We start from the raw sequence: 26,974 nt of genomic DNA, 5'->3' as shown, positions 1-26,974 counted from the left end.
GAGAACCTCCATTAAGGATAACAGAGACTACATGCTTTTGTGACCCTTCAACGAAGCAGAATTTTTGTCTGGACTCTTCCCCAGATGTGAGCTCTACAGGCAGTTCTTTTGACCTCAGGACTTGGTTTTTGCTCTAATATGCATTATCAGCTGTTAGACCTTTTATTAAGATGTGTGTGCCGTCCCAAATAAAACCCATTCAATTGAATTTGCCACAGATTAACCTCACTTGAAATGTAGTAACATCTACAAGCAAAATGAATGCTCCTGAGCTAAATTTCAACTGTCCTAGATAAGGGTACGAATACTTATGGAATTAAATCATTTTAGTTTTTTATTTGAAATAAATTTGCAAAGATGTTAAAATTTTGCTTTACAGTTATGGTGTATGGAGTGTAGACTGTTGTGTGGAAAAATAACTAATTTAAAGCAGTTTAACATAAGGCATCAACAAAACAAAACGTTAAAAAAATGAAGGGGTATGAATACATTCGCAAGGCACTGTATATTTTTAATGAATCAACTGATCCAGCTCAAAAAGATTCATCCATAAGATTCATTCACAAATCAGCCTGATCCAGATCCCTAGTTCAACCCAGTGATTCGGCTGCAATGGGTAACAGCTTTATAATACACATACAGTACATATTTTTCAGTCAATTATTTAAAAGGCAAGACATTGTTTTCCCGTGCACTGGTCAAGTTCAAGATTTTGGGCTATTCAGCTTTTAATAACATATTGTTTTAGACTAGTGGAAAGAAATCATCCAAAATACACTTTAAAATGTTTATTTCATTGTTCTTTATCTATATTCGTCTGTAGAGTTCAATTACTATAGATATATTTAAAGGCAGTTTTCTCAAAAGTTTTTTCTCAGGCAGTGAGCCATAAATCTCCACCTCAGTTACATTTACATAAACAAAACTTTACAGTTTTATTCCTTTCTATTTTCAGAAGAATTTTACAGAGGACCTTTTATTTCCTCATGATTTACTCATTTTATACATTTAATACATATACACTTAACATTTTATTCCTAAAAAGTGTAGATTTTTTGTTTTTCTGGCTGGTGACATTATTTTCTGATTTATGGATTAATAGAAAGACATCAAAAACGAGAATTTTGAACCTGGCTTAATCCAAACTGTATGCAAATGAGTCTTTATTTAATTAGATAATGCAAGATTTGCATATTTAAACATGTAAAAAAATGTTCAATCAATTGGAGAAGTATGGTGATATCTATTAGTTAAATTTATATATTTATTTTCCTTAAAGAGGTTTGGAATGACATGAAGGAGAGTAAACAAAAAATGTAACTATAGCCTAAACCAGGGGTGCCCAACCCTGCTCCTGGCGATCGACTGTCCTGCATTGTTTAGCTTCAACCCTAATCAAACACACCTGCCTTTAATTTAAGTGAGCCTGAAGACCTTAATTAGTTGCTTCAGGTGTGTTTGATTAGAGTTGGAGCTGAACTTCGCAGGACAGTCGATCGCCAGGAGCAGGGTTGGGCACCCCTGGCCTAAACTACCCCTTTAATTGCAACAGAAATTTTCTCTCGGATCAGCCTCCTAGTGGTTGCAAATGGTGCAGCAGCTCTCACTCCTTGTTAGCAAGGTCTGCTTCGAGAAGTGACTGTCAGCCTGGCAAGCACAACATCAACTCTGTGACAACGCAGATGACACAAACTGTGAACAACACTCAAGGTAGCCGTCTTGCAAGTCAAACTCTGCTGCAAACGAGTGCTAATATTACTCTGCATTGTCATCTGGTCCATAAAACGGCTTTCACAACATGTCTGGCCATGTCTCCAGCTCACCAAATGCTCGCCAAAGCGCTAAAAACTTGAATTAATATGCCATAAAAGATGCCCTGTTACAAATACATTCAAATTATTCAGTGGTTTTTACTCTGTTGACACGCATTGAACTGAACCGCTGAGCTACAGTAATAATTGTTTCATCTCATTAAACAGCCCAAGTGTGGTAATTGGGTTTTTGTTTGTTCATTTAGGAGGCAGCCACTGAGCCAACGTTAACTTTACGCATTTGTTGCATAATTTAAACTCCAGATGACTTTTGTTGGCAACTGCATGGATTGTTGGAGAAGATGCAAATGTCTTGTAAACGCTCATTGAATATTCATTCAGCCCTATTTCCATATGCATATAGCATGTTTGTGGACCAGTTTATGCTCCGCTGGCAGTAATTCATTTTCCAGCTCACTAATGGAAAGTTCATTAAGTCTCACAGGAAGAGAACAGTGCAGTGCCTGACACCTCACCTCCTGTATCAGGGTCATGGTAGTTGGGGTCAAGGCCTTTGTCTACAAGTTTGGCTACCTTTTCCACAGCCCCGGTCTGGATGTAGTCCATGAACTTCTTCAGACTGGCCTGTAGGGGGAGACACATACAGACAGGTTAGGCAGTGCCCTGAGGTTAAGCTACTTGTGCGTTTTAAGGGTCATAAAACCCCAGACTACTTTTTCAGAGAATTTAGCAGAGGTGTTTGTGTTGCACATCATAGAAGACCATGTTAGCATCTGTTAATTTTAATTGTTGAAGAAAACTGGTTCATTTTAAGCTTTTTTGTGCTATTTTCATCTTCGAGGTTTAAAATGTGCATCGTGTTGACGTCACAATTTGTGAAGTGGTAAAGGACAGGCTTGTCTGAGATGTGTCTGTGGCTGTGTCGGATTGCGCAGTCGAGCACAGCTGCTCTCTACCGACTGCGCTGATCAAAAGCATGATGGGAAACGACCGGCTGATGACACAGCTTAATGCTCATTGGTTCAGACACAACTGTGATGCTGCGTTCTCTTCTAAAATGTTTTATTTTTTAGTCTGATTTCATGTGATTATGTAAAGTTATTTAAATTATGCATGAATATTCCTTAATCACTATGACAGTGCGATCTCTGTGTGAAGTGATTGTTGTCATATTTCTGTAAAAATCTAAAATGCATGTTTGTATTAAAGTAAAAATGGATGAAAATAAGCATTTCGTTTGGAAATAAAATAGCAAGCACTTTGAGTGTCTTGTTCATCATATTTATTATATCATGTTTATCGTAGCACAGCGCATGAGTGTGAATAATGCGATATCCACCTTTGATCTAGTATCTGTTCCACTTTGAGAGGTCAGAGCTGACTGTCTTGACTGCACTTATTTCACTCTTCCCCTCACTGTAGCCGCCTACAGGCGAGGTGCATCTCAAACAAGCCTTAAAATTATTGATGAGACTGTGTGTTCTTATCCTATGAGAAGATGCCTCGCTTAATTATTCACAACAGCATGCATTGATTTGCTATGACAGATGCTTCAGACAGTGAGACCACGTACATTAACCGAGAGAAACATTCATGGATCGAAGGAGAGTGTTTGTTTTTGCTTTGTAATAAGAGTTCGGCACAAACATGATTCATTAATTTAGTGAGTGCGACCATTTTTACAGCTATGTGACCCGTCAAAAGGCTTATTTAAACGCCGCCGGAATAAGCCTAAAGTTATCAGAGGTGCAACAGCGCGTTCATATTTATGTTTTCGATGCAGAGTGCAAATGGCTGTGCATTTATTTGTGTATAACTCGATGGGAGCGAAATGAAACTGTCTGAAACCAGTTTGTGTTGTCTGTCTCCCCTCTTCCTCCTCCGCTCCACAGCGCACCACACCCAATTTTTTGTGTGTTTTTTAAAACTGAGGTGAGAACTAACCAGTGCTGAAACAGGGGGATTTGTGACCCTTTAACACACACACTTAAAAGCAAGTAGCACACCTTGAATGTTTTTTTTTTTATATATATATACCTCTATTTTTAGAAAATAAAGATGATTTGTGTGGCGACACATACCTTTGTGTGTAGTTTGGCCAGCTGTTTTTCATCTAGATTTGTCTGTTTGTACACCCTGGTTTTGTAGCGGAACTGTGTGAAAGAAAAACAGTCAAACATCCAAAATCAGTGGAAGACAGTTATCTGGTAGCTGTCAAAGACATTTTTATCAGTTTGTGGAGGAAAAACTTTGATTTATAGTGATGTAAGGACAAGTAGATGAGATAAGAGAGTTAAAAAGCACAAATGTTTGGTCTTTTCTTAAAACCCTTACAGGAAGTTTTTCATAATATGCGTTTTTGTGATTAGTAAAGTTCTCTGAGGCAGGACTACTTTTCTAGGTGAACTCACTCCTGTTTATGGCACAATTCATAGTATTGTTGTGTTGATCAGTGTTCACTAAAACCAAAACTATTAAAATAGTTTCATTTGTTTTATTATTTATTTTATATAACCCTAACAAAATGTAACTATTAAAATACAGTAACATGTAATTAAAAAAAAATTAAGTCAAAATAAAATAAATTATTAATATTAGATGAAACACTTAAAAAAAAAACTATGTCAGTTAGAAATGTTGACATGGCAACTAACTGAAACACATATATATATATAGAAATAAAATATTTAAATATTCATTTATTAAAATAATTATAAATACTAACAGTATATAAATAATATGAAAATAAGTGAATTCGCCAACCCCTATTATCAACTTCAGATATAAAGGGTACTTTGTGAATTAATTAGACTTTGAGTTGACTATTGTTGTATAATATTAATTGCCTTGTGCGCTACAAATAATAATACTTTTTATTTTTTTTTATTTTTTACATTGTAAGACAAATCTCCAATGAACCATATCAGGGTTATTAGGATTTATAGTTAACAGAGAAGCCGTTTAAAGAATTATTATCACCTAGGCAACAAACAATTTGAAGCAGCAGTTTCCTAGCACCAACATTCACATTCAATTATAGAACAAGACTAAAAAAGAAAGAAAGAAAAAAAGAAAGAAAGAAGAAACAGACAGTAAACAAAAAAGCCTAAAATGAAGAGGAGAATAAAAGGAAGGGTACCTCCAGGTAGGGTACTCCTTTCTCAAAGGATTGTGGGTATTCGCGGAGCGGCCTCTCTTCCTCCAGGAACTTGGCATCGTGCCCTTCGGTAGCAGGTTGGAAAAGGCCGTAGTTTAATACATCCCTTAGAGATTCAGTTAGACTACACAGCACCTGCTGCTTTGCCTTCCATACGGTTGCATCAGGGTTGAACCTCAGACACTTCTACAAAAACAGAGAGAGAGAAAATGACTGTTAGATAAACAAAACCATTATGTTATATTATATTACATTACATTATATTAAGTAACTCTTTAGTATAGGGAACAATTTTCACTATTAACTAGTTGCTTATTAGCAAGCCTTTTATTAACATGTTGGCTGTTTATTAGTACTAATAAAGCACATATTCTGCATGACCATATTCTACATCCCTAATCCTTCCCAATAATACACAGACTTACCAACTAATAAGCAGCAAATTATGAGTTTATTGAGACAAAAGTCAGTTAATGGTTTGTTAATAGTGTGAATTGGACCATAAATGAATGTGTGACCAAATATTATACTGTAATATTACACTTCAGATATTTATATTTATAATATTTATGTTTTTTGTGTGTGTTTTTTATTTATATATTATTTGTATTATTTACACTTTTATTATTTAGACTAACATTCAAAGCTTTGGGGTTGGTAAGATTTTTTTTTTTAATGTTCTTGAAAAAAGTTTGAAAGAAGTGTTTTCTGCTAACCAAGGCTGCATTTATTTAATCATAAATACAGTAAAACTACCAATATTGTGAAATATTATTACAAGTTAATATAACGGTTTTCTGTTTTTCTCTATTATAAAATGTAGTTCATTCCTGTGATGGAAAGGCTAAAGTTTCAGCATGATCACTCCAGTCTTCAGTGTCACATGATCCTTCAGAAATCATCCTAATATGATGATCTGCTGCTCAAGAAACATTTTATATTATTTTTTGAACATATTATTAACAGTTTCACCGCATATAAAAATAATAGTTTCTTTGAATAAAAAGACATTAAACATTTGAACAACAGTGTGTATCATATTTTTTATTATATTTATTAAAATTATTTTTTCATATATTTTCATATACATGCTTAATAAAAAAATTATATGTTAATAACTACCAAACAATTATTATTACTATAAATGTCTATTTATCCCTATTGACCCTAAAGAGACAAAAAAAAAAACCTGCAGTTCTGACCGATGTGCACTAGAGGGAGACGTTGTGATTCACGGAGGTGAAGCATCACCGCTTTTGGATTAGCAGACCCCTGACCGCCAACTGTCCATCAGCTTCATTAACATCCAATTTGAGTCTTTAGTCACCTTGGTAGTGCTAAATGGCAATGCTAATTTATTAATTAGCCTGCAGTGATAGCCACAATCCACAGCCTGCCCAGGTACCGCAATAGACGCTCAGGAATTGAGAGTGATTTGTGACACACCCCACTCGGAAAGGACAGCTCGGTTCCTGCTACAACATCGCCTAATACCCTTGCAGCCTACAAGCTTGAGCACAAGCTCCAGGCTAAGGGGCATGGTCGCTTCGAGCTGGATTTTGGGACAGTAGTGCTGTTCCAGGAACTGTGAAAATGGGACAGCCCTACAGCGGAGAGCTGGGAAGAAATCCCCTCATCTGACCTTGAGGAGCTGCTGTGATTGGTCCGTGGCTGTGTTGAGGGGTTAAGTCCGAAACGGCCAGTTTCCTGCACTGTCCTCAAGTATGTATTTTTCTTACCTTCAGCTGTTGGTCCTGCAGCTGTTCGTACATGCATTGGCACAGAGAAGTGTGAAATTTCTTCCTCCCTCTGTTATTCAGTCTCTCACTTTGCACACAGCCAATCCCCATCACCATGGCAACCCGTTCATTAGTGGAGCAAGCTGCAGGTTGCCATAGAAACATCTCAGCAGTCCCTCGGTGCTATGGTATGGTGTATGTGTTTCACATGGAAAGCATGTGCACTGGAGGGAGTTCTGCTCTAGAGAGGTCATGGGTGTAAGTGTGGACAACTTCACAGACAATTTGGAATATCAAGACGTGTGGAGATCACTCACATTTCAGTCCGTACAAGTCAAACATCTTGCATATGCAAAGATATGCAGAATAGTGCACCCAAAAATGAAAAATTCATCATCTTTTATACATGCCTCATGCCTTCCTAAACCATGTCTCGTTTTCCTCTGTGGAAGACAAAAGATGTTTACAGCAGAACATCCAAGCTGCTTTTTTTCCCACATAGTGAAAGTGGATGGTGACCACAGCTGTCATGCAAGACATTTAGTAAATGGCTTAAGAAGACATGGAATTTGTAATCTAAAAGAAAGTCCTTTAGTTTAGACTATTGTAATGGTGTTTTTTTCATCTGAAATTAGCACAAAACAATAGAAACAAGCTGCAACACAACGGAAACAAGTCACAACACAACGAAATTAGCACAACACAACGAAAACAAGCTGCAACACAATGAATTTAGCACAACACAATGGAAAACACAAGTCGCAAAACAGCAAAAATTAGCACAAACACAATGGAAAACGTCGCAACACAACGAAATTAGCACAACACAATGGGAAACAAGTCGCAAAACAGCAAAATTAGCAGAGCTGCAAAACAAATTAGCACAACACAATGGAAACAAGTCGCAAAACAGCAGTCGCAAACAACGAAAATTAGCACAACACAATGGAAACGTCGCAACACAACGAAATTAGCACAACACAATGGAAACGTCGCAACACAACGAAATTAGCACAACACAATGGAAACAAGTCGTAAAACAGCAAAATTAGCACAACACAATGGAAAAACGTCGCAACACAACGAAATTAGCACAACACAATGGAAACGTCGCAACACAACGAAATTAGCACAACACAATGGAAACGTCGCAACACAACGAAATTAGCACAACACAATGGAAAAACGTCGCAACACAACGAAATTAGCACAACACAATGGAAACGTCGCAACACAACGAAATTAGCACAACACAATGGAAACGTCGCAACACAACGAAATTAGCACAACACAATGGAAACAAGTCGTAAAACAGCAAAATTAGCACAACACAATGGAAACAAGTCACAACACAACAAAAACAAGCCACAACAAAGAAATTAGCACAAAACAACAGAAACAAGCCACAGCGATATTACCCCAACACATCGAAATTAGTCCTATACGTTGTGTTGTGCACTACTGGGCCACCATACTGGACAGCCTCTTGTTCACATCTACTTTCACTGTCTGGAAATGAACCGTATGAACATTCATCCAAACACCTCCTTGTTTGTTCCACTGAAGAATAAAACTCATACAAGACTGAAATGACTTTAGGTTAGTAAAAAATGACATAATTGTCATTTTTGAGTGAACTATCCTTTTCACACTACATGTACAATGCAAATGATTAAAAAAGGTGCACAACACAGATGTAGACGTGAGTTCATTTGCACCTATGTGATTACAATAATTTTGTTGGAATGATAATCAACCTGGAAAATGATTTATTATAATGATATCTAATTATAGTAATTTGGCAGTTAATCTAAGAGCTATTATTTTCAGGTCCAAACCACAGACGACTTCACAATGCCATCCTCTCTTATTTTCCTCTGACAATAAGCGTGACATCATGTGGTGTTTTCAAAGCGTTGAGGAACAATTTACAGATAAAAGTTCTAAACAGATTAGCTAATTAAACAAAATGTACCTAAATGTCTTTGCTTGTATCTCCTGGTCTAATTGCTTTATTGATAAAGATTCTGTTTAAGAGCTACATCTCACTCTTGACATTTTCATACTTGTTTTTCTCTGTTCTTTAGCTAATATTCTGTTTTGAGCCCATTACTATTATTCTTTCTCTCTGTACTCTCTCATTAAGCTCGGTGCCAAGAGGTACAACATCAATTAAAATTAAAAAAACCTTTAATCTAATAGTTTGGTTTAACTTCTGCTCCGGTGACTATTTTTGTGAGACTATCCCTCGTATCCATTTAATGTACATGTAATGTAAATAAGTGGACACCAATGTTTCAGATTTCATGGACAAGCATGTTAACAATCATTTAACATTGCTGTACACGCATTAGCATCTGTTTTACTGTATGTTGGAAAACACTCAAGGTGGAAAAAAATTGTTCATATAGGCCTACATATGTGAATACATTTTTATTTTATTAATTTTTTTGTGCTTTTGACTATCAGACCAACACATCTTAATCAAATAAAATTCCAATCCTGAATAGGGTCATGTTAAAGGGTTAGTTCACCCAAAAATAAAAATTTGTTCATGTTTTACTCACCCTCGAAGCATGCTAGGTGTATGTGACTTTCTTTCAGACGAATCCAATCAGAGTTATATTAAAAATATAGTTTGTGAGTAGCGCGGAGAGAGAACAGAGAACAAAAAATGCTGGTCACGAATTAGAAGCACAAAATGAGGATTTGTAAAGAAAAACTTAGGATTTTGATATAAGCCAAGAGGAGACTGGTTTTCCTTTGTTAAAGTAAGGAAACTTTGTTTCCTTTGCTCCTACATTTCCCAGAGGCACACGCAACGCATGTCTTCCGCATCCCACAGTCAGCAGATGTAAGAAAAAAAAGTTTGTTTGAAATCTGGATATTACAAAAACGCATGGATTCACTACAGGAGACCTTTATTCACCCCCCAGAGCCATGTGAGGGATGTTTTATTACAGATGCACACTATATTTCACATCTTCTGAGCTGTTGACAACAAAAACCTGCTTACCCCATTGAAAGGTTTGGAAGAGCAAGGACGATTTTTAATATAACTCCAAATGGATTCATCTAAAAAGAATAAAGTCATACACCTAGGATGCGTCGAGGGTGGGTAAAACATGGACGAATTTTCATTTTTGGGTGAACTAACCCTTTAACCGATATGCTTACGTGGCCATTACAAAAATTCACAATTGAGTTTAGTTGTCTCACATTACCAACTGTCTTACATTAGCCTGATTCAAACTACATTGATTCAGAGGGCTGGGATCCCTGCAGATTGCGTATAATATACAGAACAGAAAAATGCCACATTTTGCTGATATAATACTTAAGGTGTCACAGAACAGAAGGAGACCACAAGGTGGGTAAAAATGAGGTATTTATTGAAATAAACTGAAGGAAGCAGAGGAACAGAGAATCAGCAGGTGAGTATCACATTAGCTGGTGAGACAAGTCAACTTAGCTTGATCCTAATAGTTCATTGTCCCTTTTCCTTGCAGGAAATATTGAAGATGACCAAAGACAGATGACTGTGGAAATGCAGGTAATTGAGGCAGGTAAGTTGCCTGTAGTAACAGTGACACGTAGGGGTTACCAATGACAAGACCATACAATAAGGGAGTGAAGGGCTACTGCTTTTATACCATGGATGTTGAGGTAAATGGTGGCAGGTGTGCTGATTGGGGATCAGGTGCAGGTGAAGCAGGTGGGATACTGGGAAGTGGAGTCCATTGTGGTAAGATGACTGGCTAGAGATCTGGGCTGGTGAACTTGACAGTACCTCCTCCCGGATGGCACCTCCCTGCGCTAAAAGGAGTCCAACAGGGGAGGGAGGGTGGGTGTCCTGAAGCAGTGGCAGGAAACCGAGGGTAAATAGGGTGGTGCTTGCAGGTTAGGACACCTCCAGGGCAGCGTCAGCAACTCAAGGAAACAGGGAAGCAAAGGCCATTCAGGAAGCCTATGGTGGCGCCTACAGTTCGGGAGGCCATGGAGGCGCTGGCCATGTGAGAGGCTCTGGGGCGAGCTTTGGAGGGCACTTTAGAGGAGCAGACACTGGAGGGTGCTCTGGAGCAGGTGACCAGGGGAGCGGCACTCCTGACCATGATAACAGACTTGGATTTCTTAGAGAGGGGAACCAAAGTTAGTCCTTCACCCTGACTAGTCACCGGTGTGTGAATAGGACTCAGATCATAGGTAGGAGCCTTTACTGGACTCTGGTCTGGGGCTGAAGCCAGCTTCGGACTTTATTAAGAGCTGAAATTTGCTCTGGTCTGTGGTCAGGGACTTGTACCTGAACCAGGCCTTGGTCAGGGCCTTGAGCTTGCACCGGACTCTGGTCTAAGGCTGGGGCCTGTACTGGATACTTAAGGTTGGAGCCTGCTTTGGACCCTTGTCGAGGGCTGAAGCTGGCACTTGACTCCGGTCAGGGGATGAAGCCGACAGACTTTGCTCTGAGGCTGAAGCCAACAATGAACTCTGGTTGAGGGCCGGAGAACGTGCTGTACTCCGGTTTGGGGCTTGAATCTTTACTGGGAACTGGTTGGGGCCAGGAGCTCACACTGGACTCTGGTCAGAGGCTGGAGCCTGCACTGGACTCTGGTCTGGCACCTATACCCTTTCTGGGACAAACTTGGGAACAGGAGCCCTTTGGGCTAGACTCCAGAATGCAAGCCTTCTCGACTCTGGTCAAGGACAAGAGCCATCCCTCGACTCGGTTCAGGGGCTATCTGTGCACTGTGCAGAGATGGTTGCATGTCTGGATGGGATTCTCATCTAAACTTGTGGACAACTCTGGCCGGTCAGGGGTCTGCTAATCCAAAACTCTGGAAAGCAAGCCTTCTTTCGAGTCTGGTAGGGGGCTAGAGATGATCTGAATCCTGGGGTCGGAGCACACTCATAACTGAACTCTGGATTTGTTTGGAACAGACTCTGAATTAGATTGGACTGTAGGTGGATCCAGGACTGAACTTGCTGAAATGAGTAGACTTATTACTGGACTCTAGGACTAGAGCGAATTCACGGGCTGGAGCCAATACTGGAGCAAACTCTGGGGTTGATTCCAGGGTCAGAAGAGACACTGGTGGTAATTAGGAGCTGGACTTGCAGAGCCACATTTCTTCCTCTGGTGCCTCCTCCTTTGGGCAGACTCCTAGACTGGAGTGGATTTAGAATCAGTGGCCATGATAGGTGATGACTTTGACAAAGGAACGGATATCAGGACAGAAGTACTCTGTAGAGGGTAGACCAAGAATGTGGAGGATTCAGGTGGGGGCTTGGGGTGAACTGGAGCGATCCTCATGCCACAGGATGGAACTGGAGAGACATCACATCAATTGTTGTCTGCTTCAACAAATAAACTGGGACCCATTACCTTCAAGGACCCGATTAATAAAGTCCAGAGATAATCCATAAAAATCCAGAAGCATAAGGATGATTAGCAGGTCATCATCCAGCCCATTCAACAAATGATTCAGAACAGAATCACTCCATCTCACCCAATGGACATGTTCCCCAAACTCATCCACATAACACTCCAGAGAACAGACATCTTGGCAGAGAGAGTCATTATTATAATCCATATTGTGGGTCTAGTCTTCTGTCACAGAAGACAAGACCACAAGGTGAGTAAATGGTGATTTAAAGGTGAGGTATTTATTGAAATAAACTGAAGGAAGCAGAGGAACAGAGAATCAGCAGGTGAGAATCACATTAGCTGGTGAGATAAGTCAACTTAGCTTGATCCTAATAGTACCTTATCCCTTTTCCTTGCAGGAAAAACTGATGAAGATGACCAAAGACAGATGAAGAATGGGGAAATGCAGGTAATTGAGCCAGCTAAGCAGCTTGTAGCAACAATGACATGTAAGGGTTACCAACAAGAAGACTAAACAATAAGGGTATGAATGGCGACTGCTTTTATACCATAGGTGATGAGATGAATGGTGGCAGGTGTGCTGATTGGGCATCAATGGCAGGTGTGAAGCAGACAGGATGCTGAGAAATGGGGGGTAATATATGTGGGTAAGATGACTGAGCTGGTGAGATTGGCTGACAATTGGGATGGTGACTGGGCTGGTGACTAGGCTGGTGAACTTGTGACATACTGTAAGGACTGCTGTGCATGGCAAACCAATATTTTTACTAACCAATATGTTTCCCAGACATTCAATGTTCAGTTTTAGGAAAAAGTATGCGAATGTAGATACCATGAGTTAAATGGCTTATACAATTTGATCTCATCAACAATGGACATAGCTTGCGTAAACAAATAACACACAAAAATGTATGTGTTTTCATGTCTTTCTGCAACATATTATGTAAAGATTCACAGTGCAGGGTGGAAAAAGAATTGGAATATTTGGATTTAATAACACTTTTGTCAGTAATAACCTCCATCAAATGTTTCCTGTAATTGCGAATCAGACCTGCAGGAGATCAGGAGGAACTCTGCACTATTATTCTGCTTGGGATGTCTGGAGTGAATCACACTCCTAAGGTCATGTCAAAGCATCTCAGTTGGGTTGAGGTCAGGACTGGGCCTCTTCCAGAAGGCATGTTTTCTTCTGTCGAAATCATTGCTGTTGCTAATATACTCCTATGTTTTGGTTTATTGGCCTTGTTGCATCACCCAGCCTCTGTAAAACTTTTTTATATTGTTTTTAAAGGCTGGGCAGCTCTGAGCGACAACTCATCTTAAAATCAGTGAATGTTTACATGGTGTGTTCAATAAAGGACATAAAAAACGTATAATTGTGACTTAAAATTTTTTCTGACTTTATTCTATATTTTTAAAGTAACAATGATAAAAAAGTAAATAATTGCTGTAATAATTTTAAACTGTCTTGTATGCAAGCATTATGTGGTGTTGTAGTCTTACTAAAGTGTTTACTCGTGTTTGACCGGTACAATGTTTCATGTAACCCTCCATGTGTCTCTCTCTCATTCTAGTAGCTCCCTCAGGCCTGTTTCTTGCAGGGCAAGAGCAAGGGGGATTAGTAGACTTTAATGAGATACTATAGGGAAATAACCTTCACTGCCTCCTCCTACTCTTCTATCTCTCTCTCTTTTATATATCACTGCCATCTTCATGACCACTCGCGTCCCGTCTAGTCTTCACAATTACACATACTTAGCATTTTCAACCATCTTCCTCTTCCTCTTCAAGAGTCATGTGACACCGAAAGGGACTGGAGTAATGATGCTGAAAATTCAGCTATGTAATCACATGAATAAATTACATGTTAAAATGTATAAAAATAAAATTAATTTTATTTACTATTTTGCGATATTTCTGTTTTTACTGTATTTTTGATTAAATAAATGCAGCCTTGGTGAGCAGAAGATAAAAACATTAAAGGGGTCATGAACTGCCTTTTTTCATTATTTTGTGCTGTTCTCTTATATTATCAAGATTTTTACAACAAAAAACTTTGTAATTTATAAGTAATAGACTATTTTCTGTCCTGTTTTGAGCCCCTCATCAGAACGCTCTGTTTGACTAGGCGTGGCAGATTGTAGACTCGGAAGTAAATGCCCACTGCTGTGATAGGCTAGTTTTGTGTGTTTGACAGCATGCTTTCCTCATAGATGGCCGCTGCTGTGAATTAGGTAAAAACATTTTTATAGTACAGTGACCTCTTATATATACACATTTCAAAAGATCAAGGGAATTTTGATTTCTCAGTTAATGACCCCTTTAAGATAAAGAGGCACAAATACTGTTACAGACAATACTTTACACCAATACTTTCCCTCCCTGACTTGTCATATCCTCTTTCCATGCCTCTCACTCTCTTTCTCCCTCCATCTTTACTTCTTCACTATTGCCCTCAGCTCTCTTAGTGATCGCCTGGTTTCATAGAGCTGCAGGCAGACTTTGTGGTTAATGAGTGTGAGATGTGGGGTCACTCTGATAATGCCCTGATGTCCCTCGGAGTTCAGCACCCAACACTGCAAACACATCTGTTTCACTATTTCTATCACTGAATACAGTTCCTATGCAGTTTGTGATAATACTAATACATTCAATGTTTCAACTTCAAGTAACATTTTGTACGATAAAACAATTCTAGTTTCTGTTTTGGGTCGCTGATTGATGTCTGATGGCAAATCTGTGTTCCAAAAGCATTTAGTGCATTAAGGGGTGAGTGGGCATTCCCGCGGCCCTACATTTGCTCGGTTGTGTCTGTGCACCTCCTGTCTCTCCCCGAACTCATTAAACCACAATTAACGAGCAATTGCAGTTTATTGAGGGTGAATTAGCTGATATGTAGAGCAGGCCTAATGTACTGGGATTATGCGGAAGCATCACTCCACACAGAAAAAAACAGTGAGAGACTCATAAAAGAACATGGTTTGAGGCAAATGAGAAATCATGAAGACATAGGAGAGAAAGACATGAAAGGGAATCTCAAAGTCAGACGAACCTTATTATGGGTATTTTTAATAAAATAACATTGACAGCTTTCCACACCTGACTGCCTTCTTTAATGTATTAATGACTAATTAGTCACAATGTAACGGAAGTAACAAACAGATCTTTTATTCCATATTCTAAGTGAAAAACGAATTATTGAAAAAGAAAAAAAGTTGGGAAAAGGACTTTGTTCCATCCATTGGTTTCTTGATTGGATGGAGGGTGATCTGAATGTGAGGGTCAACTGTAGGAAATGGATGAGATTTTAGCAGACTAAATGTTTGGAGAAGACTGGCATACATCATCAGAGGGAAGACTGACATTTTATTGGAAAACTGGGTTATGACATTTTGATGAAGAATTACAAGTTCAAAACATACAAAAAATTAAACATGTATGGATTAAACATTCATAATAACATCAATAACAGAAAATAGATAAGTGCATTTTTATTTTCTTTTAATACGATCTAAATTGTGTTAATCAAAATGACTGTTAAAAGTTGGTTCTAATTTTATAACCCAATACATCATGAATTCATCACTGTTTTGCAGCATTTGACTCATATATCATTTTTTGCACAGGCAGGTCTTGCAGATGGGCTAAAATCACAAGAGAAAAATGTTTGGCAGAGTGTTTTGATGCAGCTCAGATCACCTCCAGGTGTTTCACTGCCATCCTGTTTCATCTATCAACCAATCTTACACTAATTACAATTTGCAAGTGGCTTGTTGGACTAAATAGGCAGCTTCGAATAACTGGAATAAAGAAAATACCACACTCATTGTCTCTCCCTTCTACTTGCACACAAACATACACAAACATCCCCCTCACAAACACATGCACTCTAATGCACATATGTACACCTACATTAATTATGCAATCCCAGATTGCAAGAGTAAAAAAGCAAGAGCATATACAGTTTAGTTTTTATTAACACAGAGAATAAAAAGAGAAAAATAACAAACAAATTGCCAAAACCTCGAATATGCTCCATCGTCGGGCATGTCCAAATTCATTGTTTGAGTATCATCCATTCTAACAAAATGCCTCCATCTGGTCAATATTTGAATGCAGATATCCCAGAATCCTGTGCGTGTGGTTTGCCAGTTGGTTGCAGGAATAAAAATGCTTTCAGACTGAGTGATTGAAACAAATAAATTCGTAGATGACAAGAGTGTTTTTCCCCCCTAGAAAAATCATTACTTAAATTATAAATTACATAGAAAGTGTCAGGATTGGACTGTCTTAGTAGTGTTTTGTTCCCCATGTGCTCCCCGTGACCGACCCTGCGTCTCAATGTGCCTACTTATACTACGCTCTTAAAGTATGTACTCTTTTGGTGAAGAAAAAGTACACACTTTTGAGTGTGTAGTAGAAGAGTAGGCAAGCTTTGGGACATACTATAACATCATACAATTGCGTCTTTAAAGGACCACTCTGTCACACCTGTTACATGCACCCTGTCACTGTAAACTTGCCTGTCAATCATCTCGTCTCAGTTAACATCCTCCACATTTCATTTAATTTAACTTTCTACTGTACTGGAGAGAAAAGAAGTAGCTCGTTGATCTGCCAGTCCGGTCGCGGGACTTTCATGTGCATTTAAAAGTTAACGACCAAATGGATGTTTATAAAAAGTTCACATTGCTGTTGCAGATGAAATATAACACAGATAACAATAAATAAATATTTTTTTACAAGGTTAAATGTTGATTATCAGTAACTCAAACCACTTTTTGTAAACCTCTACCTTACCATTGATCGCGGGCATCCACCACATTTGTGTGTTTTTCTAATGCGTTTTATTCGTGTTTGTAGTTCTGGACCCGAATCCTTCGCCAAAGCGCAATGGATTGTGGGCAATTTTAGCCATTAGAGTGTGCACAGATCCGCACTTCAAAAATCGACCTGAAATAGTAGTCCATCCGACTTTTGGCATACTCTTTTCAACATACTATGCTTTGGGATACACTTCTAATCTCACATACTATTTAGGATGGATAGTATGAACATTGAGAAGCAGGGCCAGTTTCTCCCTCATGTGCCCTTATTTGGCTGTTCCTGTTCTCATTGTCTCTTAATTAGTCATTCTGTTCAACTGTGTTCCTCCCAATTGCCTTGTTAAGTCATGTATTTAGTTCCAGTCTGTGCGTTCCTCCTTTGTCGGGTCTACCAGTTGTGTACATGTGTCTTCCCTTTCAAGTGTGGAGTTACCCTCGTGTGTTGGATTTAATAAAGGACAGTTTCGTTTATCGTTTTTCGTTTTATTGTGGTTCTTGGAAACAGTTACTTGCTGGACTTCCAGAACAGGCGGAACACACAGCAGATCATCATCACGGACCCCCTCAGCATACAGCCGGTGAGTACTGTGAAAATCAACGGTTTATACCAAGTGTAGAGGAACAAGACTTATCGATGGCACAAACAGGGAGCGAGACCCAAATGCACTCGAGACATCAGATTGTCACGATTATCTTGTATAGCTGCGGTAGCATCCTCTACCCCAGATACGGCTATGACAAGGCTTGCAAACACTGGTATTCTACCACCCCCTATACATATTGAGAACAGATTTGAATGTGGGTGAAGAAACCCCCAAATGTGACTGATCAGTGATCGTATCAGCCAGCAGCTAACATCGCTACTAACAGGCATTACAGACAGCGGCATTCAGTTCAGAGTGCAGCCGAGCCCAGGACCCTGATAGTGGGTGACTCCTTTATCAGAAAACATCAGTAGCAGGACTACAACTACATGCTGCCTTCCTCAAGCAACTGTCTCTGATATGAACAAGGAACTTCTGAACATTCTAATGAAGTACAAGACTGCAAATAGGATCATCATCCCTGTGGGGAAGAATGATATTCGGAAAGAGCAGTCAGAACTCCTTAAGAAGGATTCTTGAAAAACAACATGAAAAACTTTGAAGACTTGAAGTTCAGTCGTTCATCAGTGGACCACTCCCAGCAAGGAGAACTAACATGTTTTCATGCAGCTTGGGCTGCAGTCAACTTCATCGACAAGTTAAATTTTTTCTGGGGCCATAGACAACTGTTTAAACTGGATGGCCTCCACCCAAACAAACATGGTGCAAGAGTGCTAAAGGACAATATCTATTTCTCCTTCCATCATCCTTCAGTGTGTACCAAACTACTCAACCTGAATGGCACACATGCACCTGGACAAAGTATGAGTGACCACAGGAGTTCATATAAGCTTCCGAGTCATGATGTGGTTGACACATCCCACAAGGACACTGATAACACCCACGCATCCAAAACAAACCCACTGCTCATGGACAACATGCCGGCTGAGCCCTGTCCACATCTCATCACAGACAGGACTGTGATTGTACTACAACAGCTCCAAAACTCAGCACCCAAGGACCGACTTTCTGGAAACCAGCCAGGGAAGCCAGGACAAACCACTGGAAATCACCAAAGCCAGAGCCCTGCTCACCAGACACATTATCTCTCTCTTCAGCATCTACAATTGTATGCTTCTCACAAAAAAATTGAGGAACTGGTGTACAGTATGCTGGGGACAAAAAACTCTCCCACTCTATTGCTGCAAGCCCCCAGATGAGCACTGTGCTACGTCTGAACAGATTGCACTGTATTCTATGTATAATAATTTTCTATTCTTAACTGTTTTAATTCATTTTAAACAGAAGTTTAAACTACTGTGAAGTTAAAGAGAGTATGGGCAAAGAAAGACAAGTTTGTTGGTTAATCAGTTGAAAGTAGGACCTCTGAGTTCTATTTTGGTTTGGTTTATATGATGGTCAAAGTAAGTAGGGGGTGAAGTAGGGAATAGTTAGGGATTTTGGGGGGATTTTCCACTTAGTGGGCTAGAGGTTGAACAAAGCTTGGAGAATGATGTTTTTTATGATTATTTTACTTCCTTTTGTGTAAAGCACTTTGAATTGCCATTGTGTATAAAATGTGGTAAAATAAAAATGTGACATAAATAAATTGCCTTGCCTTGATCTTATTAACTTAAAAACTATTAAAAAGGTTTGGTAATCAAAGTAAAACTGAAATATAAAATGTAAATATTAGACAAAAAATTCTGTTGCCTGAAATAAACTAAAAATCACTAACTGAAAACTAAAACTGAAAAAAAAAAAAAAAAAAAAAAAAATGACAAAAGCACATTAAAATTGCAAAACACTAAAAATATAAACATAAAAGGTAATTCAAAACATTAATAAAAACTATAACAGTGTATATACTAAAATAACACTGGTATAAATTATATTACAGTGCCTTAGAAGGCAATCAATATGCTCCGAGTAACTGGTCGACTGGGCAGCGAGGCAGCAAAACTGCCTTCAATTTGACTTCCACTGAAAGAACATTCTGGGCCCAGGTCTACCCATTTTAATTCAATTATCAAGCATAATCATATTATTCATGAATCATTAATCTCCTGCAACTGCCCACAGCTATAGGACAGTGCAGGGAGCATGATGGGAAAGTGAACCTCAGTACTGTCATTCAAAGGAATGGAGCACAACTATAAACATACTGTAGAGTGCTAGATGCTGTCGTGTGTTTCTGGTCTGGGAGGAAGCAGCGCCGTTGTTTGCATCCCTTTAGGCAAACATGTCCACAGTGACTTTAATTTAAAAGTGCCCGCTTTAATTTGTGGTGTACAATAAACCGATTACAGCAGTGGTGATTTATTCCTCAAACCAGTGATCCTCTTAATCTGTCTTGTGAAAAAGAGCTTCACTTGAACACCATCACATGCTTATTACTGGGCTACTTCAAACCCACATCTTTTTATCCCACCTTTTCTCTTCATCTAAAACCGTTGAGGTCACCTTGAGTCTGTTTCTATTTGAAAGTCAAACAGTTGTTTACAGGATTTTGTTTGGGAAGGATTTTTGCCATTTGGATGTTTAACTAGAGTCCCTGTACTTACTTTCCCTTGTTTTTTTTTTTTTTGTTTGTTTTTTTTCATTTTGCTTGCTTTCTCACTCTCTCTTTCTCTTGCTCTTTCTTTTTGCTTTATCTGGGGAAAAAAAAAGAAGAAAAAATTGCCAACGTTTGCACATCTGTATGGAGGAGAAGTTTGGATAAAATCTACTTACACACACACATATGCACACTACACACACTCGTGCAAGTGCACACAGACCGTATGAGCATATGCTGGAGGGCAATTTCAGCAGATCCAGCCAGCGTCAGCCCATATTTAAATATAGATTCCTGAGCCATCAGAATCCAGTAAAGCCATATCAAGAGAAATAAATATTGTAGTTTAAAAGTTCAAAGTAATTGGACATATCAGTGATTTATTTGAAACTCTTTCTGACAATACCAAATCCTGAATAAGTAAAGTGACCAGGGCTGTGTTTCCCACAAGTATTGTAACACTGTGTCTACACCGGGCTCGAGCAGCGCAATGTGACACATGAGACAAGTCCAAGTAGGTTATAGAACTATTACCACACCAATGGTCTCTACAATCAACTCATCCCCCGATGCTTTTGAGAAACGTGATGCTTCTGATCAAATTTTCAGGGATGAATCAGTGGATTTAGTTCTGATGGAACCAACCAATCTATCAATACAAACCCGATTCCAAAAAAAGTTGGGACACTGTACAAATTGTGAATAAAAAACAGAATGCAATGTGGAAGTTTCAAATTTCAATATTTTATTCAGAATACAACATAGATGACATATCAAATGTTTAAACTGAGAAAATGTATCATTTTAAGTGAAAAATAAGTTGATTTTAAATTTCATGGCATCAACACATCTTTAAAAAGTTGGGACAAGGCCATGTTTACCACTGTGTGGCATCCCCTCTTCTTTTTATAACAGTCTGCAAACGTCTGGGGACTGAGGAGACAAGTTGCTCAAGTTTAGGAATAGGAATGTTGTCCCATTCTTGTCTAATACAGGCTTCTAGTTGCTCAACTGTCTTAGGTCTTCTTTGTCGCATCTTCCTCTTTATGATGTGGCAAATGTTTTCTATGGGTGAAAGATCTGGACTGCAGGCTGGCCATTTTAGTACCCGGCTCCTTCTTCTGCGCAGCCATGATGTTGTAATTGATGCAGTATGTGGTCTGGCATTGTCATGTTGGAAAATGCAAGGTCTTTCCTGAAAGAGACGAAGTCTGGATGGGAGCATATGTTGTTCTAGAACTTGAATATACCTTTCAGCATTGATGGTGCCTTTCCAGATGTGTAAGCTGCCCATGCCACACGCACTCATGCAAACCCCATACTGTACCATCAGAGATGCAGGCTTCTGAACTGAGCGCTGATAACAAACTTGGGTTGTCCTTGTCCTCTTAGTCCGGATGACATGGCATCCCAGTTTTCCAAAAAGAACTTCAAATTTTGATCCGTCCGACCACAGAACAGAACAGTTTTCCACTTTGCCACAGTCCATTTTAAAATGAGTCTTGGCCCAGAGAAAACGCCTGCGCTTCTGGATCATGTTTAGATATGGCTTCTTTTCTGACCTATAGAGTTATAGCCGGCAACGGCGAATGGCACGGTGTATTGTGTTCACCGACAATGTTTTCTGGAAGTATCCTGAGCCCATGTTGTGATTTCCATTACAGTAGCATTCCTGTATGTGATGCAGTGCCGTCTAAGGGCCCGAAGATCACTGGCATCCAGTATGGTTTTCCGGCCTTGACCATTACGCACAGAGATTGTTCCAGATTCTCTGACTCTTTGGATGATATTATGCACTGTAGATGATGAGAACTTCAATCTCTTTGCAATTTTTCTCTGAGAAACTCCTTTCTGATATTGCTCCACAATTTTGTCGCCGCAGCATTGGGGGGAATTGGTGATCCTCTGCCCATCTTGACTTCTGAGAGACACTGCCACTCTGAGAGGCTCTTTTTATACCCAATCATGTTGCCAATTGACCTAATAAGTTGCAAATTGGTCCTCCAGCTGTTCCTTATATGTACATTTAACTTTTCCGGCCTCTTATTGCTACCTGTCCCAACTTTTTTGGAATGTGTAGCTCTCATGAAATCCAAAATGAGCCAATATTTGGCATGACATTTCAAAATGTCTCACTTTTAACATTTGATATGTTATCTATATTATATTGTGAATAAAATGTAAGTTGATGAGATTTGTAGATTATTCCATTCATTTTTTATTTCACAATTTGTACAGTGTCCTACCATGTAAATGAACTGAGTTCAGTTGGATCACTGAGCCACTAACTACATTTACACTACCATTTTAAAGTTTGATAGGTAAGATATTTTGAAAGAAGTCTCTTACGCTCATCCCCTTTCCCCCGTTGCATTTATTTGATCAAGTGAACTATAGGGGTGACCCCGAATAGTCTGAGATTCGATAGAAGGAGTCTGATTCGACTACCAATCTCACAGTCGAATATCCGCAGAGTTGTTATGATCATGCCATTTTGGCTATATGGGGGTGATCAAATGTCTGATTTCACATAGAACTACTGGTTTTCTCCCAATCAGTTAATATACAGCCAATTAAAATAATGCTGTAAATAAGAATCGTAAAAGAAAGAAGCTTCAAATAAATATTTTAGATTTAAGTTTCACTTTCTATAGTCCGTGACCTACAGAGGAGCATCTTGGCGGGCAGGGATTTATAACATTAACAAGACTCAACTGACACAAACACAAAAAAAGTGTGAAAGACTGGATTTTTTCAATCAGGTAGGGTACAAGTGATTTCAAAAAAAACATTTTTCAGCCTGTTTATATATATATACTGTATATATATTATTTATCTTGTATAAGATGCATTTGGTTGAGTTGCGCTGCAGTAAAGGGCTTCATCTAGTAGCCTACTATGGTGATTATGCCTTTAGCGTGCAGCGCGAGCGGGACAGACAACAATGCAGAATATTAATTACTATGACTGGGACTGTCATATACATAATTATAATGAGAACACTATTATAATAAAACGCTGTAAATTTTTAGAGGTTATTTGCCGTGTTTCTGCACGTTGCTGCGTGAAGAAAACGTCCACAAAAGGAGTTCATTCAGACCCACGCACACGTTCACGTGCATTCGGGGCATTTTGTGCAGATAGCCTATAAGTCGTAATATTGGCGTTATGTTGCATAAATAACGTTGCGTATTCTATATTAGATAGATGATGAGTTAAATCCCACTGATTAAAAACATGCCTCATTCTACTGGTCACCTTCAGCACGCGCAGCTCAAAACAGAAACATGCAGGACATTACTAACTATTGTCATTTACTGTACATAACACTGTAATGAGAGCACTATTGTAAAAAATGTTGTGAATTCTTAGGGTTTTGCTGACGTTTAATGTTAACAATCTTTTAATCAAAACATAAAACATTATTCACCTCGTTTGTATCTGCGAGGCATCCATTACACATTTTCCCTGTGTGTTAATGTAATTATGACTGTCGAATGTCTGACTAGACTCTTGTTGATGTATTTTGCCCCACCCCCAAAACATATGATTCGACTATCAGTTGAATATCGGCAAGATTCGAAAATTCCGATTCAACTATGAAAATCCTTAGTCAGGGACACCCCTAGTGAACTATTATTACAACTAAGAAATAACAGTATTTAACTGTACTTTAATATAGTTTTAAATGTAATTTATTCTTGTGATGGAAAAGCTGAATCTTCAGCATCATTACTTCAGTCTTCAGTATCACACTATCCTTCAGAAATCATCCTAATATGATGATATGCTGCTCAAGAAATAGTTCTTAGTAATATCAATTTTTTAGTGGAAAAACCATTATACATTTTTTTTCAGGACTATTTGATGAATAGAAAGAGTATTAATTTCTTCTGATCCCAAACTTTAGAAAGAAAGTATTCATATGTAGTTATAATCAAGCTAAAGGCTGGAATACACTACAACTACTACAACTTTTAAATTCTAAACAGATTTTTAAAACACTAGGCATCATACACCTAGGCTGATAATACACTGGGCAGCTTGCTGGGCCATCATACACTAAACAACTGAGGATCGTACATAGCAGACTTTTAAGTTGTTCTGATCACAACAAACTCATGCAAAAATGTGTGCTTTGTTGCTAGTAGACGCATGACAAATGAAAACAATATGTGTTCTAAAATTGGCTGAAAATATCATGTTTGATATCCTCCGACTGGATGGAATCAGGCTGATGATACACTGGGCAACTTTTTGAACAATGTTACTGTAAACGGCCAACCAGGTGAGACACAGGGCCCATGACTGATCTAAAGTATCAAGATAGAAATGTGTTACCCATTCTCATTTTCTATGGAATCTGTCAACTCAAATCTGCTCTGACTTTCAAACAACTAGCATCAACTTGTCCAGACAGTAAATCGGAGGAAAATCAGGCAAAAATCATGTAGTTTATTTCAGCCTTTAGACCAACTAAAACCCAACTTTTTAAGTGCATGTAAACAAACATATTGAAAGTGCTAATAACACTTCTGTTTTGTGGTGGCAGCCGCAGCACTCAATGTGTGTTTGTTTAGTGTGTGGCCCACCTACTGGCAACTTGCCGCGCTCTGGGATCTATTTTAAAGTCTATACACATTTCATATATATGTATAAGGTACTGCTAGGGAAGAAAGTGTAAGTATAACAGGTCTTTTGTGCAGCAGAGGTCATGTGTATTGACCAAAAGGTATCTGGGAGAGCAAGTTCTGACCTGCCATAGCAGAGCATATGCACCAGACTGTTTGAGATGGCATTGAGCGCTTGAGAACAGCTTTTCCAAGTCTGTGTAATTCATTCGTGCCTCCTTTTTTAGATTTGTATACTTGTCATAAACTTGTATCACTCCCAGTATTCGCTTAATTGATTCTTTGAACGGTGTTCGGCCGGCACTCTGACTGCCTGGTTAATATGTATGCTGTGGGCTCAACCAGGCATGGTTAGCAAAAGACGGATGTTGCATAGCATATGAGTGGGTAATTGGAAGATTCGAAAGACCATCATATGTGTGTGTGTGTGTGTGTGTGTGTGTGTGTGTGTGTGTGTGTGTGACTAACCGTCTGTTTGATATCAGGAATGCCAATTCGAAAGACCATCATAGCTATGTGTGTGTCGTCAGGTGCGTTGCTTGAGCTTCGCTCTCGTAGCTTCCGCTGCTGTTGCGGCTGCTGCTGATTAGCCGGCGCTTGGTGGGTGGGTCCAGTGTTGGACGAATACGGGTTGGCTGTGTGGCCCGGGTTGCCAGCTCGTAGCGGTCTGTCTCCTGGAAGTCGTCCAGCCATTGTGCCTTTTTGCCTGTGCCCCTCTTCCCTGCCTCCTCTCAAACGCCTTGGACCTCGCCTGATGTCATCTTCGTCGTCCACATCTTCTTCATCATCCAACTCCAGCTCTCCGTTCTCCTCCTCGCCTTCCTCGTCCATGCAGTCATCATCCATTTCCTCTTCCTCCTCCTCCTCCTCTTCTTCTTCCTCTTCTGCCCCTGGATAAAGGTGTTGACTGTTTCCCAGCATCCTTTGCTGCTCCTCGTCGCTGGAGAGGGGGCTGAGCGGCATCGTCATGGCGAAAGGGAGAGTGGCACCAGCGGCAACGGCATCATCCCCAGAGACACACTGTGAAAAGAGAAGAGGAGTGTAAGCATGAGAAATAGCGAGAGGTGGATGATGAGAGGAGGAGAGAGCAGACTGAGAGAACAGAAGTAGGAGTTCGAGAGAATATAAAAGAACAAACAATCCCACATTGCTCCATCACTCAGCAGCTCGCACCAAGTCGCAGCAGGCCGTTCATGCAAGACGTGTTCGTGCATTTGTGCCATTTTTTAAATGTACACTAGAGCAATATCTTTGATAGTCACAATGTGTCTCGCTGGTTTTCAAGCGTCTCACACCACAAGCATTATGTTTGAGACTCAGTGGAATGGAAATGAATCAAGATTAGCTTCTCTTAACTTGACACAGTGTCTCGATAACATGGCGCTTATACCATCTTACTTCAAATCTTGCACTCATGTAACACCAATATATACGTGTGGTGCATGTTTACAAAGAAAAAAATATTCAATTCTGTGTGAAGTCACTTAAAGGAATTGTTCTCCCCAAAAGAAATTTTATCACCATCATCATCATCCTGTGCGCCACCTTTACAGTTCACTCCAGCTAAAAAAAAATATATACTTTAAGTAACACATTTAAAACCAGAAAAAAAAAAAACACTGGCATTAATTATATAGAAATTACTTAGAATTCGAATTATATAGAAAACTTTATATTTCTGATTTATGACTTAAATATTGTTATATTATCGCAAAGCAAAATAAAAAGTTTCCAATATATATATATATATGTGTGTGTGTGCCAATATATATATATATATGTGTGTGTGTGTGTGTGTGTGTGTGTGTGTGTGTGTGTGTGTGTGTGTGTGTGTGTGTGTGTGTGTGTGTGTGTGTGTATGCCTTGCAAAAGTATTCATACCCCTTAATTTTTTTTCACATTTTGTTATGTTGCTGTCTTATGTTATACTGCTTTAAATTACTTTTTTTCCGCATTAATCTACACTCCATACACCATAAAGGCAACGGGGGGGGGGGGGGGGGAAGGGTTTTTTTTCTTTTCTTTGCAATTTATTAAAAAATAAAAAAACTTCAATGATTCCATTGTATAAGTATTCATGCCCTTATCTGGGACACTTATAATTTAGTTCAGGAGCATTAATATTGCTTGTAGATGTTACTACACTTCTACTTACTACACTACTGAATGGGTATGATTTGAAAAGCACCCACATCTTAATAAAAAGTCTAACAACTGAAAATGCATACCAGAGCAAAAACAAAGCCCTGAGGTCCAAAAAAATATAAATAAACTGCCTGTAGAGCTCAGAGAGCTTGTTTCAAGCCAGTTTCAAGCATCTTGTTT

At 39.0% G+C, this 26,974-nt stretch overlaps 1 protein-coding gene across 4 annotated transcripts in view; it reads right to left on the bottom strand.

Annotated features, from left to right (window-relative positions):
• Positions 1–25,633, bottom strand: part of LOC109070816 (SH3 and multiple ankyrin repeat domains protein 1-like) — a 70,294-nt gene extending 44,661 nt beyond the window's left edge. For all 4 annotated transcript variants that reach the window (XR_006154218.1, XM_042720305.1, XM_042720306.1 and 1 more), the window contains exons 1-4: positions 25,118–25,633; positions 4,912–5,115; positions 3,854–3,925; positions 2,288–2,396 (exon numbers count right to left, since the gene is read on the bottom strand). Coding sequence is in view for 3 of the 4 variants with exons in the window: in XM_042720305.1 (XP_042576239.1) it covers positions 2,288–2,396; positions 3,854–3,925; positions 4,912–5,115; positions 25,118–25,618 (886 nt within the window). In the remaining variant the exon portion in view is untranslated. The remainder of the gene's footprint in view (positions 1–2,287; positions 2,397–3,853; positions 3,926–4,911; positions 5,116–25,117) is intronic.
• Positions 25,634–26,974: the final 1,341 nt, after the last annotated feature.

Source organism: Cyprinus carpio, chromosome B3, assembly GCF_018340385.1.
Source record: "Cyprinus carpio isolate SPL01 chromosome B3, ASM1834038v1, whole genome shotgun sequence".
NCBI lineage: Eukaryota > Metazoa > Chordata > Actinopteri > Cypriniformes > Cyprinidae > Cyprinus > Cyprinus carpio.
This window is presented reverse-complemented; position numbering and strand designations above follow the sequence as displayed.